At 36.3% G+C, this 11,127-nt stretch overlaps 1 protein-coding gene and 2 long non-coding RNA genes across 4 annotated transcripts; 1 reads left to right on the forward strand and 2 right to left on the reverse strand.

Annotated features, from left to right (window-relative positions):
- Window positions 1-7,299: 7,299 nt before the first annotated feature.
- Window positions 7,300-8,098, forward strand: LOC124203284. Its single transcript, XR_006878487.1, has 3 exons — window positions 7,300-7,451; window positions 7,521-7,725; window positions 7,805-8,098. It is a non-coding gene; the product is annotated as an uncharacterized LOC124203284 (long non-coding RNA).
- Window positions 8,027-8,660, reverse strand: LOC124203286. The gene is made up of 2 exons (XR_006878489.1): window positions 8,467-8,660; window positions 8,027-8,397 (listed from the first exon to the last, which is right to left on the reverse strand). It is a non-coding gene; the product is annotated as an uncharacterized LOC124203286 (long non-coding RNA).
- Window positions 8,661-8,901: 241 nt separating this feature from the next.
- Window positions 8,902-11,063, reverse strand: LOC124203282 (casein kinase II subunit beta). Of its 2 annotated transcripts, none has more exons than XM_046600001.1 (5): window positions 10,924-11,063; window positions 10,479-10,554; window positions 10,147-10,249; window positions 9,882-10,073; window positions 8,902-9,761 (listed from the first exon to the last, which is right to left on the reverse strand). In XM_046600001.1, the coding sequence occupies exons 2-5, from the start codon at window positions 10,548-10,550 to the stop codon at window positions 9,463-9,465; spliced, it is 666 nt and encodes a 221-aa protein (XP_046455957.1). In that variant the 5' UTR covers window positions 10,551-10,554; window positions 10,924-11,063; the 3' UTR covers window positions 8,902-9,462. The 2 variants fall into 2 exon arrangements, with proteins under 2 accessions (XP_046455957.1, XP_046455958.1); XM_046600002.1 differs by lacking the exon at window positions 10,924-11,063 and adding an exon at window positions 10,823-10,892.
- Window positions 11,064-11,127: the final 64 nt, after the last annotated feature.

Raw genomic sequence — 11,127 nt, forward strand, 5'->3', positions numbered from 1 at the left:
TTATTTTTTTATGGGAAACCACAGACCCAACGATAAAAACGGAAGACTTTTCACGTGGCTTGCAACTGCTATTTTCAGCCATCACTGTTCTCAGCGAACTGTTGACTTGAGGCAATTTTCGTTATGATTATAGATTTTTCATAGCTCTGATCTCTATGTATACTGTGAAGGAATAGTGCATATCGTAGCATTCAACACCGTTCAACACAACACAGACGGCGTAGGTTGTTTTGGATAATTGTTTATGTGACAGCTAACAGGTTTTCAGTTATTCATTTGTTCTTTTAGCAATACAACAATTTACCTCAAATTCTTTTTTGTTTTGCTATTATCTGCCCTTGGATGAAATTAGCAACTGAATTATCGATATTGTTTTTAAACGCAAAAAGTAAACCTTTATTTCTCCTTAAAGTTGAAGTTATTTGAACTTTTTATGTAAAAATTGATTGATAGAAGAATATTGGATTATGTGCGACCAATTTTGAAGTTGAATTTTAAACTATCTCACATCTAGCTGAGATTTGTTATTCATTGAATTAGCAGGTATAAAGTTTATGAAATTCTTCAATATATTTTATACTAAAAGCTTTACTTCTCTGTGCTTCATAGTGTTTCGGAAAAACTTAAAGTGAATGTTGAAGGATGCTGATCTGAGGAATGAGGAATACCACACCTGAACGTGATGAAGAACATGCTAATCCCAAAAAGAAAAGGGATGTGGAGTCTTAACCTCTTGTAGTGAGTAAAGATCAGATAATTTTAGAACTGCCTCTTCCCGCTCTTCAGTTTGCAGCCAAAATCTTAGAAAGTTATAAACTATTCAACTCTCTAATGGGAAAATACCCCAATTTCATCCTGAAAAAGACTTCAAAAGAAGATGACCTAGTTTTTTTATTCTACTAAGAGAAACTAAAAAAAATGACTGAAGTAATCGATTATTTTGTATTTGTACGTGTGTATTTATGGGGGTGACGAAGGCCGAAGATACGGTTATACCTACTGGGTCAAAGCTATGAAACTGCGTTTTCCAGGAGAAAGTAACATACCGAACATTCTGAAGAGGACCCTTAGCCAAGGCCTGGTACAAAGATGTGCCTTGAAAAACCAAAACGAAGTCGAAAGTTTCGAAAATTTAAATGCACTGTCCCTTCAAAATGATCCCATGGTATAGGTGTTTCAGGCCTTTTTAATCGGTAAACTTGTTTTGACGAAGCATCGTTTATTTCCAGTTACCTTGGCTTCCCAATCTAGAAGAGCCATTTCGAACATCTTGTAAACATGATGTTTGATCTTGTAAACATGATGACATGATCTTTTAAACATGATGTTTACAAGATGTTCCAAATGGCTCTTCTAGATTGGGAAGCAAAAGAAATGTGATTATTCTTACGCTTTTGCATTCACGGTGTTCCTTATCGAGCATTTTGGAACTGATGAGTTTTTGTAGCAACTAGTCCTCAAACCCGGGTACAGGATCGGAGGCAAATGCAAGCTTCCATCGTAAGGTGACTGTGTTGCATCATGTCTGTGTTCATCCTGTTGTGTCTTGTGATACCCAGTATGTCTCGCTTAGTGCTGAAGCCTCTTTCGCTGGAAGGACTTGTTGCAGTATAGATGCATATCTAGATGCCAAATGCGGCCATAGAGGCACGAGTTGTTGTCTGCTAGCCAAATGACTATTTAGAGACTAGTTGCTTCTGCTCTAAGAGTGTAAATGTTTTGTTTTTAAATTTGTTTAAACAATTTGACGTGAACTGACATAAATTTTCATGAATCGGGAAATGAATATTCAGGTAAATTTCCATGAATATTTACCAAAAAAATCACAATTCAAATGAATATGAATTTTGATTTTTCCAATTTGAGCTCAACTGAATATTCGAAAAATCTCAAAAAACACAATTATTCGAGTTGAATCGATTCGAATCAAACGCAATTCGGGTGAAAGCGCTACCTAATATGGCGGCCGCGAGGTTGCCATGGATGGGGAGGCCATGGGGTACGCGTCATTGGTTTGCTCTATGGCAAGCCGAAAGGGTTAAAAAAATAATGTAAAAAAAAGTTTTGCCATGGCGCCATCTAGTGGTCAAATAGAGAACTAAACGGCGCTTCGGTGAAACTTTTTACATTATTTTTGTGTGACCCTTTCGGAGTGCCAAAATGAAAAATAAAATGAAAGAATAATTCTAATTATTTCAGTTGATTTATTTTGAAATTAAGTGGTAGCATTTCCATTGAATAAAAAAAAAGAATCGTCACAAAAAGAAAACATGGCAATGATGCTGAGCAGACGACGATAGCAGACAATGATTGGCGATGACGAAAAAAGTGTCTGTATTCCTACAAAAAAAAGAAGATATCGATAGCTTAATTGATGGTAATTGATGGTTAATTGGTGGCAGAAATATAAAAATTTGTGAATTTGGTTTTGCAACTATGAATTTATTAAAGTTTGCAAATTGATAGGCAAGACTTCAATGGATTAATATAAGAATGGGACTAATAGAGTAGTCTAACCGTGAAATCTATTGCCATTTCGGTTCGCAATGGCAATAGCCATGGAGGGCTATTGCCATTTCAGTGTTAAAACCCCATCTATCGGCGTTGGCCGTAGATAGCGATGGAATAACTGCCGTTGCCGTTGGTGGCAGGGCCTTCCTTACTTATTTTATTTGTTTGTTTGAATTCTTTGGAAATTCAAATAAAATGTATTTATAACAATCAAATATATTTGAATATCACTAATAAATAAAAATAGTCAGTGTATAGAAGGAACTTTTATTTCGTTATCAACAGGAATAAAGTAGAATTTGTAAACATTTCAATTTCAATTTCTTGCTCTATTTGCTCATTGTTATTATTTATATTATATCATTATATTCAAAGTAAGGATTTAAACAGGTTGTTGAACACGCTATAAACGCACGAAATAGTGAGTCACCCTCTGTCGCCCCCTTACTTGCCTGAAGGTCGAGCCAGAGTTCTCAGAACGGGGCTTCGGGAACGGGCCTATTCTGTAACCTGTTGGCTAACAAGCATGGGATTTTGTTGACCTTGTTGTTGACGATTTTTGTGTGATCTACCTATTTAAGCTCATATAAGATATAACCATTTCTTCTCGTTTGCACTTCTTATGCATAATTTCCTGTATAAATTTATACCGATATGTTTAAACTCTGTAACTCGGGGTCTTTAAGTTATTCAACTCATCTATGGTAATAAGCTGCGACCTTGACCATATTCTTGTAACATGCTACAGGTTCAATTCATAGAATGTACATTTCGAAATTTTATTCAGTAAGTGAAAAGTAAACTTCTGTAAAATTCAGTTATTCACGCAATGTGTAATAGTGGAATTTGTTTTGTATAAACAAAAAGTGAATCACGTTGCGGTTAATGTTGCTGAAATTCAACCTATTGTCCCTTTCCTTCGCATAGTTTTTCCACGAACTACTTGATTCGACCTTCAGCGGTTACGCTCGACAAGACCAAGGTGTCAACACGCTTCACTGTGTTACAGAGAAATGTATTACAACGTGTGTTAGAAAAACAATACATGTTACATTGTTAACTCATAGGGTAATTCTTCATTCAAAGATCGTGATGCCGTGTTACCAATGAATACGCGTTGACGAACTGCTTATGCCTAAGATCTTTACCGTTTTGCGCTCACATTACCAAACACTCACATTACTCACATTACTAAAAGCATGAATGGTCAGAAAGCATTGTCTATTAACAATATGTCTATAAACACCTGAATTTGAATCCATATTATCCATTGATAACAAGTTAGTTCTGTCTCAACTCTGATGTTTCTCAAAACAAGCTGAAAGTCTGTCAAAAATATTAAGTTATTCTATGCCTTCAATCATGTGGTATATATGGCTTTGTTAAAATTCAAGGAATATGTTAAACTATACCTTAGATAATGAATTTACAATGAGAATTTCAATTAAACCATCAAACTAAATGTTTGTAAATAATAAACAAACAAATAAAATAAGTAAGGAAGGCCCTGCCACCAACGGCAACGGCAGTTATTCCATCGCTATCTACGGCCAACGCCGATAGATGGGGTTTTAACACTGAAATGGCAATAGCCCTCTAAAGGCTATTGCCATTGCGAACCGAAATGGCAATAGGGTCGACCTAGTCTAACGTCCAAAGTTGCCAGTTCGCTGAAATTGTGAAAAATCGATTTAACACGTAAAAGTAAAATGTCTTAGAAGTCTTAGAAAAAAAAAAGTCTTAGAAGAAAAGAATGAAAAAAAGAGGGGACCAGACTTTCCTTTCCTCCCTATTCTTCCCTCGGGCACGATTTACCCGTAAAGCCTGGCTTGCAACCACATCGGGCGAGCCAAATAAAAATCTTCTGTTCACGGCACCCCTTCACACTGCAACGCGACGCAAAGGGGTCGGCTTGACCCATACCTTTGGATCTTAATAAGGTCTATAACCGGATTGGTTTTATAATCGGGTGGTTCGATTAGTGGACCACCACTGCATTGAAAAACCCTGAAAATAGGTTGAAAAGATGGACTGTTCCATCATTAATAAAAAATTAGATTATTTTTAGGTGCAGCAGAGCAGTTGACGAGAAAACTGCTGCACAAAAACCGAAAAAAGTCAAAATTTTGGTTACCCTCCCCCCCTCAGTTTTTTTGTAATATCTCCCAAACTACAAAATGTAGGCAATATGGTTTTCACCAATGGACAAAGCGAAAAATTTTTCACAAAAATCATCTATTTGTTAATTTTTAGAACCCTCAGCGACGATTTCCGCAAAATCAAAAACCCCCAAAACGGTCTATTTGTCTTTGAGTGGCGGATCGCTTGTTAAAAAATAATTTTAATTTTAAAAATTGATTTTCTTGCACTGAAATCAGATAAAAAATCCAAAAAATCGCAAAATTCGAAGACGATTTAAATCAAAATCAGGAAAAGAAGATTTAAATCGTCAAAGATTTTGCCAACACTGAACATTTATTTATTTTTTCTTTCTTTTTTTATGGGGGGGGGGGGGTTAATTCTTCAAATCAACCAAACCAGGTCGAACTTACAGTTACAGGCTGTTTACGGGGGTTGGCAACTCAAAATTTGGGTGTACGAGGATTCAGAATCTCAGAGATTCCGAGAGATTCTAGAGATTCTGAGGGATTCTGAGAGATTCTACGAGATTCCTGCGAGATTCTGAATCAAGTTTTCCCCAAAATTCCGCTAGGGGCGCCACTAGTCCTTGGCCCAGTTTCTCTACAGAAGTATGCACTATGTTACGTAGTGGGCGTAGCACCGTTTTGGCGTTTTGGCATGCTATACAGCTTATATAGACATGTAGATCGTATTATCTTTAAGATAATTTACTGATAGGAAAAGGTGCTACAATAGGTTTTGTAGTTTCAAGTAGGATGAAGTAATCTGATAGTTAGAAATTAGATAGGTTTGAATTAAAAGTCCAGATTATTAATTTTAAAATAAAATATACGGGGAAAATTAACTTTAATTGCTGGGAATTATTGGTATATTATCAATTAAGTTTTTTTAACCATAAATTTTTCCCACCCCATCCTCCATTCATGAGCAGATGAAAAAATGTGTGCGCCACCCAGCGGTGGGAAAAAGGAGGGAAAATTAAAGAAGATTTGGCGCAACCCATATTTTTACATTTTGCAGTATTTCTAGTGCATTTTTTTACAATTGGAGCTTTTCAAAGACCAAATCTACAAAATATCTGGAATTTAGACGGTTTTGGGGTAGTTTAAAGTTAAAAAAGGGGGTTAATTTAGTGAGATTCTGGAGATTCTACGAGATTCTATGGGATTCTACGGGATTCTGTGAGATTCTGAAGATTCTACGAGATTCTGAAGATTCTATGAGATTCCGGGGATTCTGGAGGGATTCTTAAGATTCTGACAAGATTCTGGCTAGGGTGTACGAGGATTCTGGGGAGTTGCCAACCCCCGGCTGTTTATTTCGTCTGGTCGGCGGGTGCTGGCTCACCCTTCAATATATCGGGTTTGTTTTAATTCTTTCAGTTGTATTAAAATTTAATACATTTTCCACCTCATGCTAAAGCTAGAAATCTTGTGCTTCGTATGTTATCCTGTAAAGCCAGGCATGTTACGCAATGTTACCAAATAGTTAAATACTACTAAAAAGCAATGCTCCTCAAGCGAAACCAAACCCTCTTTTAAGTTACCATTGTACTTGCTGTAGTGTCTGGATGTCCAGTCAACGCAAATGGATTTTCCAGCTACTTTGCTCAGTAGAATTCCATGTGATTGGCGTTGCGGGCGTTGCTTTGCGGTAGAATGTACGGCGCGTCTCCCACTTTTGCTGTTGTCGAAACGATCATCCTCAGGAATCAAACTGTATCAACTTTTTCTTAGTCAAAGCCGGTCGAAGCAAAGGTCAAGCGAGAGGTTATGGTATCGTTCATCTCTAGGATCGTGACTTGATTGACTAGCTTAATTTCGGCATGGAGTGCTGATATTTGCATGCGATTGGATATTGACTTTGATGGTAGGAGCAGGGAGGGGTTTCTGGTTCTAAACGTCAAGGATTTCGTTTAAGGCCCACCTCAGTTAATATCGCGTTAATGGCTTAGCTTACCGCTGTAGTTGATGTTTTTGTTTAACATATTAGCTACTGAGTGGGCTGGGCTGGATGACAACATAAGCATTGCATAATTCCTACAAATAAGCGCTGTTCGCAAAGATATACGTATATGTATATTCTGGGATTGATACTTGGCTGTTCGGTATACCCCCGAACATGCCTTGTACTGTTATAATATAATAAGAACTTAGGACTGTATGTATGCGATTATTATGACTTATATGATTGATATGATTTACTAGTCTTATTCCACTGGGTCTAGAGACCCGAGATGCCGATAGAGGCGACGGAAGATCGAAGTCACCAGTACGGCTGAGACTGCCAAGTTGTTGTTTTTTTTTTTTTTTAAATACCCGATGAAAGATTATGGAAATCTAGTAATTAATATTTTCTATATTTAATTAATTAGCAACTTAATTCTTATTTCATTGACCAAAATGTGAATCTTCCACGACGCATCGTCCACTGTAGAACCGAGTCTGAGACTCGACCGTCACCACAAAATTTGGGGTCGTAATCATAAAAATTGAATTCAAGCAATTAAGATAACAGAAACGAAACGTTAATTATTGAATTTTAATGGAACTCATTTTCCGTTTGCGAAATGCTAAGTTGGTTTCTCAATCACACCATCTAATAGACCTTTTTCACAATGCGGAAAGTCGGGATTTTACAATCCGGCAACGCCGCAATCGGCCATCTTTGTTCTAATTAATTTTTCCCCGTGTAAATTCCCATAAGGAATCGGGGTCCCTTTACATTTAATTCATTTTCTACTTATTGGTGTCTTAAATCCAATATATTTCTCGTGGATCTTGTTCCCCGAATAACTGGTAACATTTTCATGTATCGAAAGTATTACTTGTGGCTTATATTAATTATGTAATTTGAACTTTCATTAGGTTGTTTTGATTCTGGAATGTCAAAACAGACATGTTGTGTGTTTGTGTGTCTGAATAGGTCAGCCAAGTTATGTATTTAACTAAAGATGTTGACTGGGCATCTGGCACCAACACGTAATCATGAGAATAATTCCATTGGGATGGCTACTGTTAAAAGAATTAGTCGCTCTGTAAGAAGGCAGATTGCTAGTTAATGTTAAAAGATGTAAGAGGATGGTATATTATTTATATTGATTATGTCATTTCAAACATTACTTAACATATTTCATCATTTTCTCCCATAGACACCCACACGTTCCAAAAGAAGCAGTAACTGATGTCATGAAAGATAACGCTGGAGATACCCAATGCAGAACACCTTTGATTAACACATCAACAAATTGGTGAATCAACAAACGAGCAGCATCCATCTACCTGCAACACAGCTCTTGCATTAGAAAACCAGGCATTGGTTCTTCGAATAAAAGTATTGAAAAATGAAAAGACAATAACTAGTTGAAACAGTGTCACATCTTCAGTATCTGTATTAAAAACTTCTTTTCACCTCGTTTAATACAATGTTTCTCTAGAAAAAAGAATCGTGAGTATTCTTAAACTGATAAATAAATAACGATAATGAATCAGGTAGCCAAATCATAGTGAATGCTTCGTCAGATTAGGAAACTAAATGTTAAAGCAGTTGAATTAGTAAATTTTAAACTAGTTAACCCCAAATACTTTTGAGGGAATTGTTAACACATATTGTGGATGTCCAATAAAACTTTTGGGATGCAAAACTTACAGTAACAGATTCATAAACATTGTATCTGTTACCGCAGCCAAACGGCAAACACACAACATGTCTGTTTTGGTTTTGACATTCCAGAATCAAAACAACCTAATGAAAGTTCAAATTACATAATTAATATAAGCCACAAGTAATACTTACCATACATGAAAATGTTACCAGTTATTCGGGGAACAAGATCCACGAGAAATATATTTGATTTAAGACACCAATAAGTAGAAAATGAATTAAAAGTAAAGGGACCCCGATTCCTTATGGGAATTTACACGGGGAAAAATTAATTAGAACAAAGATGGCCGATTGCGGCGTTGCCGGATTGTAAAATCCCGACTTTCCGCATTGTGAAAAAGGTCTATTCATCTGACAAATCTCATCAAACAAAAAAGTAAAATAAACTTAATAGAATTCCAAGTAACTTAACACCGCGTAGTGAATTTCCTATACACTGGAGCTAACAAGCTTATTAGGTTTTTGGGCCTTTTTTTTCTATAACATTGTACGGTTATAATAACATCCTACGTCTTTTTCCTGACGTAGATTTGAAGCATAAGTGTTAAGATAACTAAATATCTGACAAATAAAGTACATAACATATCAAGAAAAAAATTCATTATCTTTTGTTTCCATCAAATTTGTTGTACAGCTCGGGTTAATCATGTAACCAATCAAAAGGGTATTGAGTTGCTATGGCGACGTTCAAAAGTTATGCAGTAGATTCGTAGTACGGAACATAAAGAAATAGATGGGTTTCGAGAAACGAATGGGATTCCGGGTTGAGACACTCTTGACGCACCATGACATAATATCTCTTCAGCTTGTGTTGCGACCTTTTCACCATAAAAACGAACAGCACAAATGAAGGAATAGGCTGATACGAGAAACACCAATCAATTAAGCGCTTAACTAATGGAACCAAATGTAGGCACCAACTTTAATTCAATTTTCATTCAGTTTTTTATTAAGTTCCAGAAAATAGGGGATGGGGGTCGGCAAACGTTACGTTTTTGTTAGAGTTGGGGCTTTTGTGACAATCTGACAAGAGGGGGAGGAGGGGGTAAAAAAAATAAGCCAAAAATCGCAGTACATAATTTCTGAACGTCGCCTATGCTAAATGGTAACATTGAATGAATAAGTGGCGAATAAGCAGATTCAGTTTCATTTTCTCCCGTTGTTGTAGCTTACAGTACGCATCGGAACTTTAAAATTAGAAGCGCCCTGTTGTTGGATCTGATAGGCCAACGGATGAATTTTAAAGCCATAAAGTCGTGGGACAAATTGATTGGTTGGTTTTTTCGGTCTATATTCAGGGTGAACCATGAAGAGCATGTGGGGGAATCCTGTCCCAAAGTACGCTCCATCAGTGTGGTGATGACGGGAGGATTTAGGGGTATAGACGTCCATACATTTTGGACAATAAAGCTTCACCATAGCTTCCCCTGGAACATCTGATAGGCCTGAGAAGGAGAACCCAAAAATATTTCAAGATAAAAGATAAATTTCTAGTGAAAGTTAAAAATATAATAAATAGTAAAATATATAGTAATAACAAATAAAATCATATTTTTTTATATTACCAATTGGCAACATCAGTTGATTCTCACAGTATACTCTTGGGCAATGACCAAAATCTCCAGCATGATACTTTTCAAGCATTTGTAGAATTCCACGATTTGTTAAAATGTATCTAGCATGAATCAACCCATAAAGCATTTCAGCAGCTTGTTCTATCAAATCAGACTGATTGGGGTTGTCTTCAACATCATCATCTTAAATGAAAAATACTGGATAAATGATTTACACTAAGAATATGAATGAAAGAATTCAATTGGTTATTTATACCTGGCTCTAGGTCCAAAATCATATCAAGTGCCTGCCGATAGTGTGGTACTTGTTCATTCAGTCCAGTTAAATTAAACTTGTCTTGGATATAATCTTCATCAACCTGTTGAGCAATTACAAAATATGCTTAGATTAATTGTTTAAATTTGAAATTACAATTATTCCTTTCCAAGTCTTAATGAATCAAATGCACTTGTTATAGCAAAATCCAAAGAAAATTCTGTGATTTTCATCAGTCAAATTCTACCACTTTCTGATCAACTGATTGAAATATTAAGTGCTCTAATATGTTTTGACCTATCACATCAAATTTAATTTTAATTTTATCTTACCTCACAGAAGAATTCATTTCCACGTAGGCCACAAAACCAGGAGATCCACGAAACTTCTTCGGAGCTGCTCATTTTTCTATGGGTGAGAAAATTTGTGTCAAAACGTGATGTAATTCGTTTAACAAAGCCGTTGATGTAGTTCACAAATCCAAAAATCAATGATTTCTACTCATCAGTTTACTGATTGCAATGCGCGCCCTCTCTCCCTGTCTAGCCTTCAGCGTGTGCAAACTGTGCACACCTCTCCCTTCAGAACACGTAATGTAAACTCTCCCCAAGTCACCATTCTCATTCTTATGTAGACTCTCACTAAAAAAATTGCTGAATCGACGAAATTACCATACCCGTGTACACTATGACCCCTCCTGTTTCGTTGAATATTTTCCAAGTCAAAATTGAATACAATTAATCGTAAACATAACAGTTGAAATTCAATAAATCTTACCTCTTCAAGCCTCTGTTCGCCACCCTAACAAATATGTGTGCGAAGTCGATCTCGTTTTCTCCTAGGGCCTTATTTCTACACAGGCTTTTTTCTGTAAGGTGACATCTATTAGTAACAAGAAGAAGTGTGTGTGCAGTACAAGTAATTCCTTATGAATTCATGATTATGTGGTGAAAGCGCGAAGTTTTCTTATAAAAAACATGA

This window comes from Daphnia pulex, chromosome 9 (genome assembly GCF_021134715.1).
Source record: "Daphnia pulex isolate KAP4 chromosome 9, ASM2113471v1".
NCBI lineage: Eukaryota > Metazoa > Arthropoda > Branchiopoda > Diplostraca > Daphniidae > Daphnia > Daphnia pulex.

What these genes read in the sequence shown, in the direction of transcription:
- LOC124203282 (XM_046600001.1), bottom strand. Translation starts at nt 10,550, where the DNA reads ATGAGCAGCTCCGAAGAAGTTTCGTGGATCTCCTGGTTTTGTGGCCTA. An exon ending in GAAATGAATTCTTCTGTGAG is followed by an intron (nt 10,250 to 10,478) that starts GTAAGATAAAAT and finishes ATTGCTCAACAG; the next exon opens with GTTGATGAAGATTATATCCA. An exon ending in TCAACTGATGTTGCCAATTG is followed by an intron (nt 9,762 to 9,881) that starts GTAATATAAAAA and finishes TCTCCTTCTCAG; the next exon opens with GCCTATCAGATGTTCCAGGG.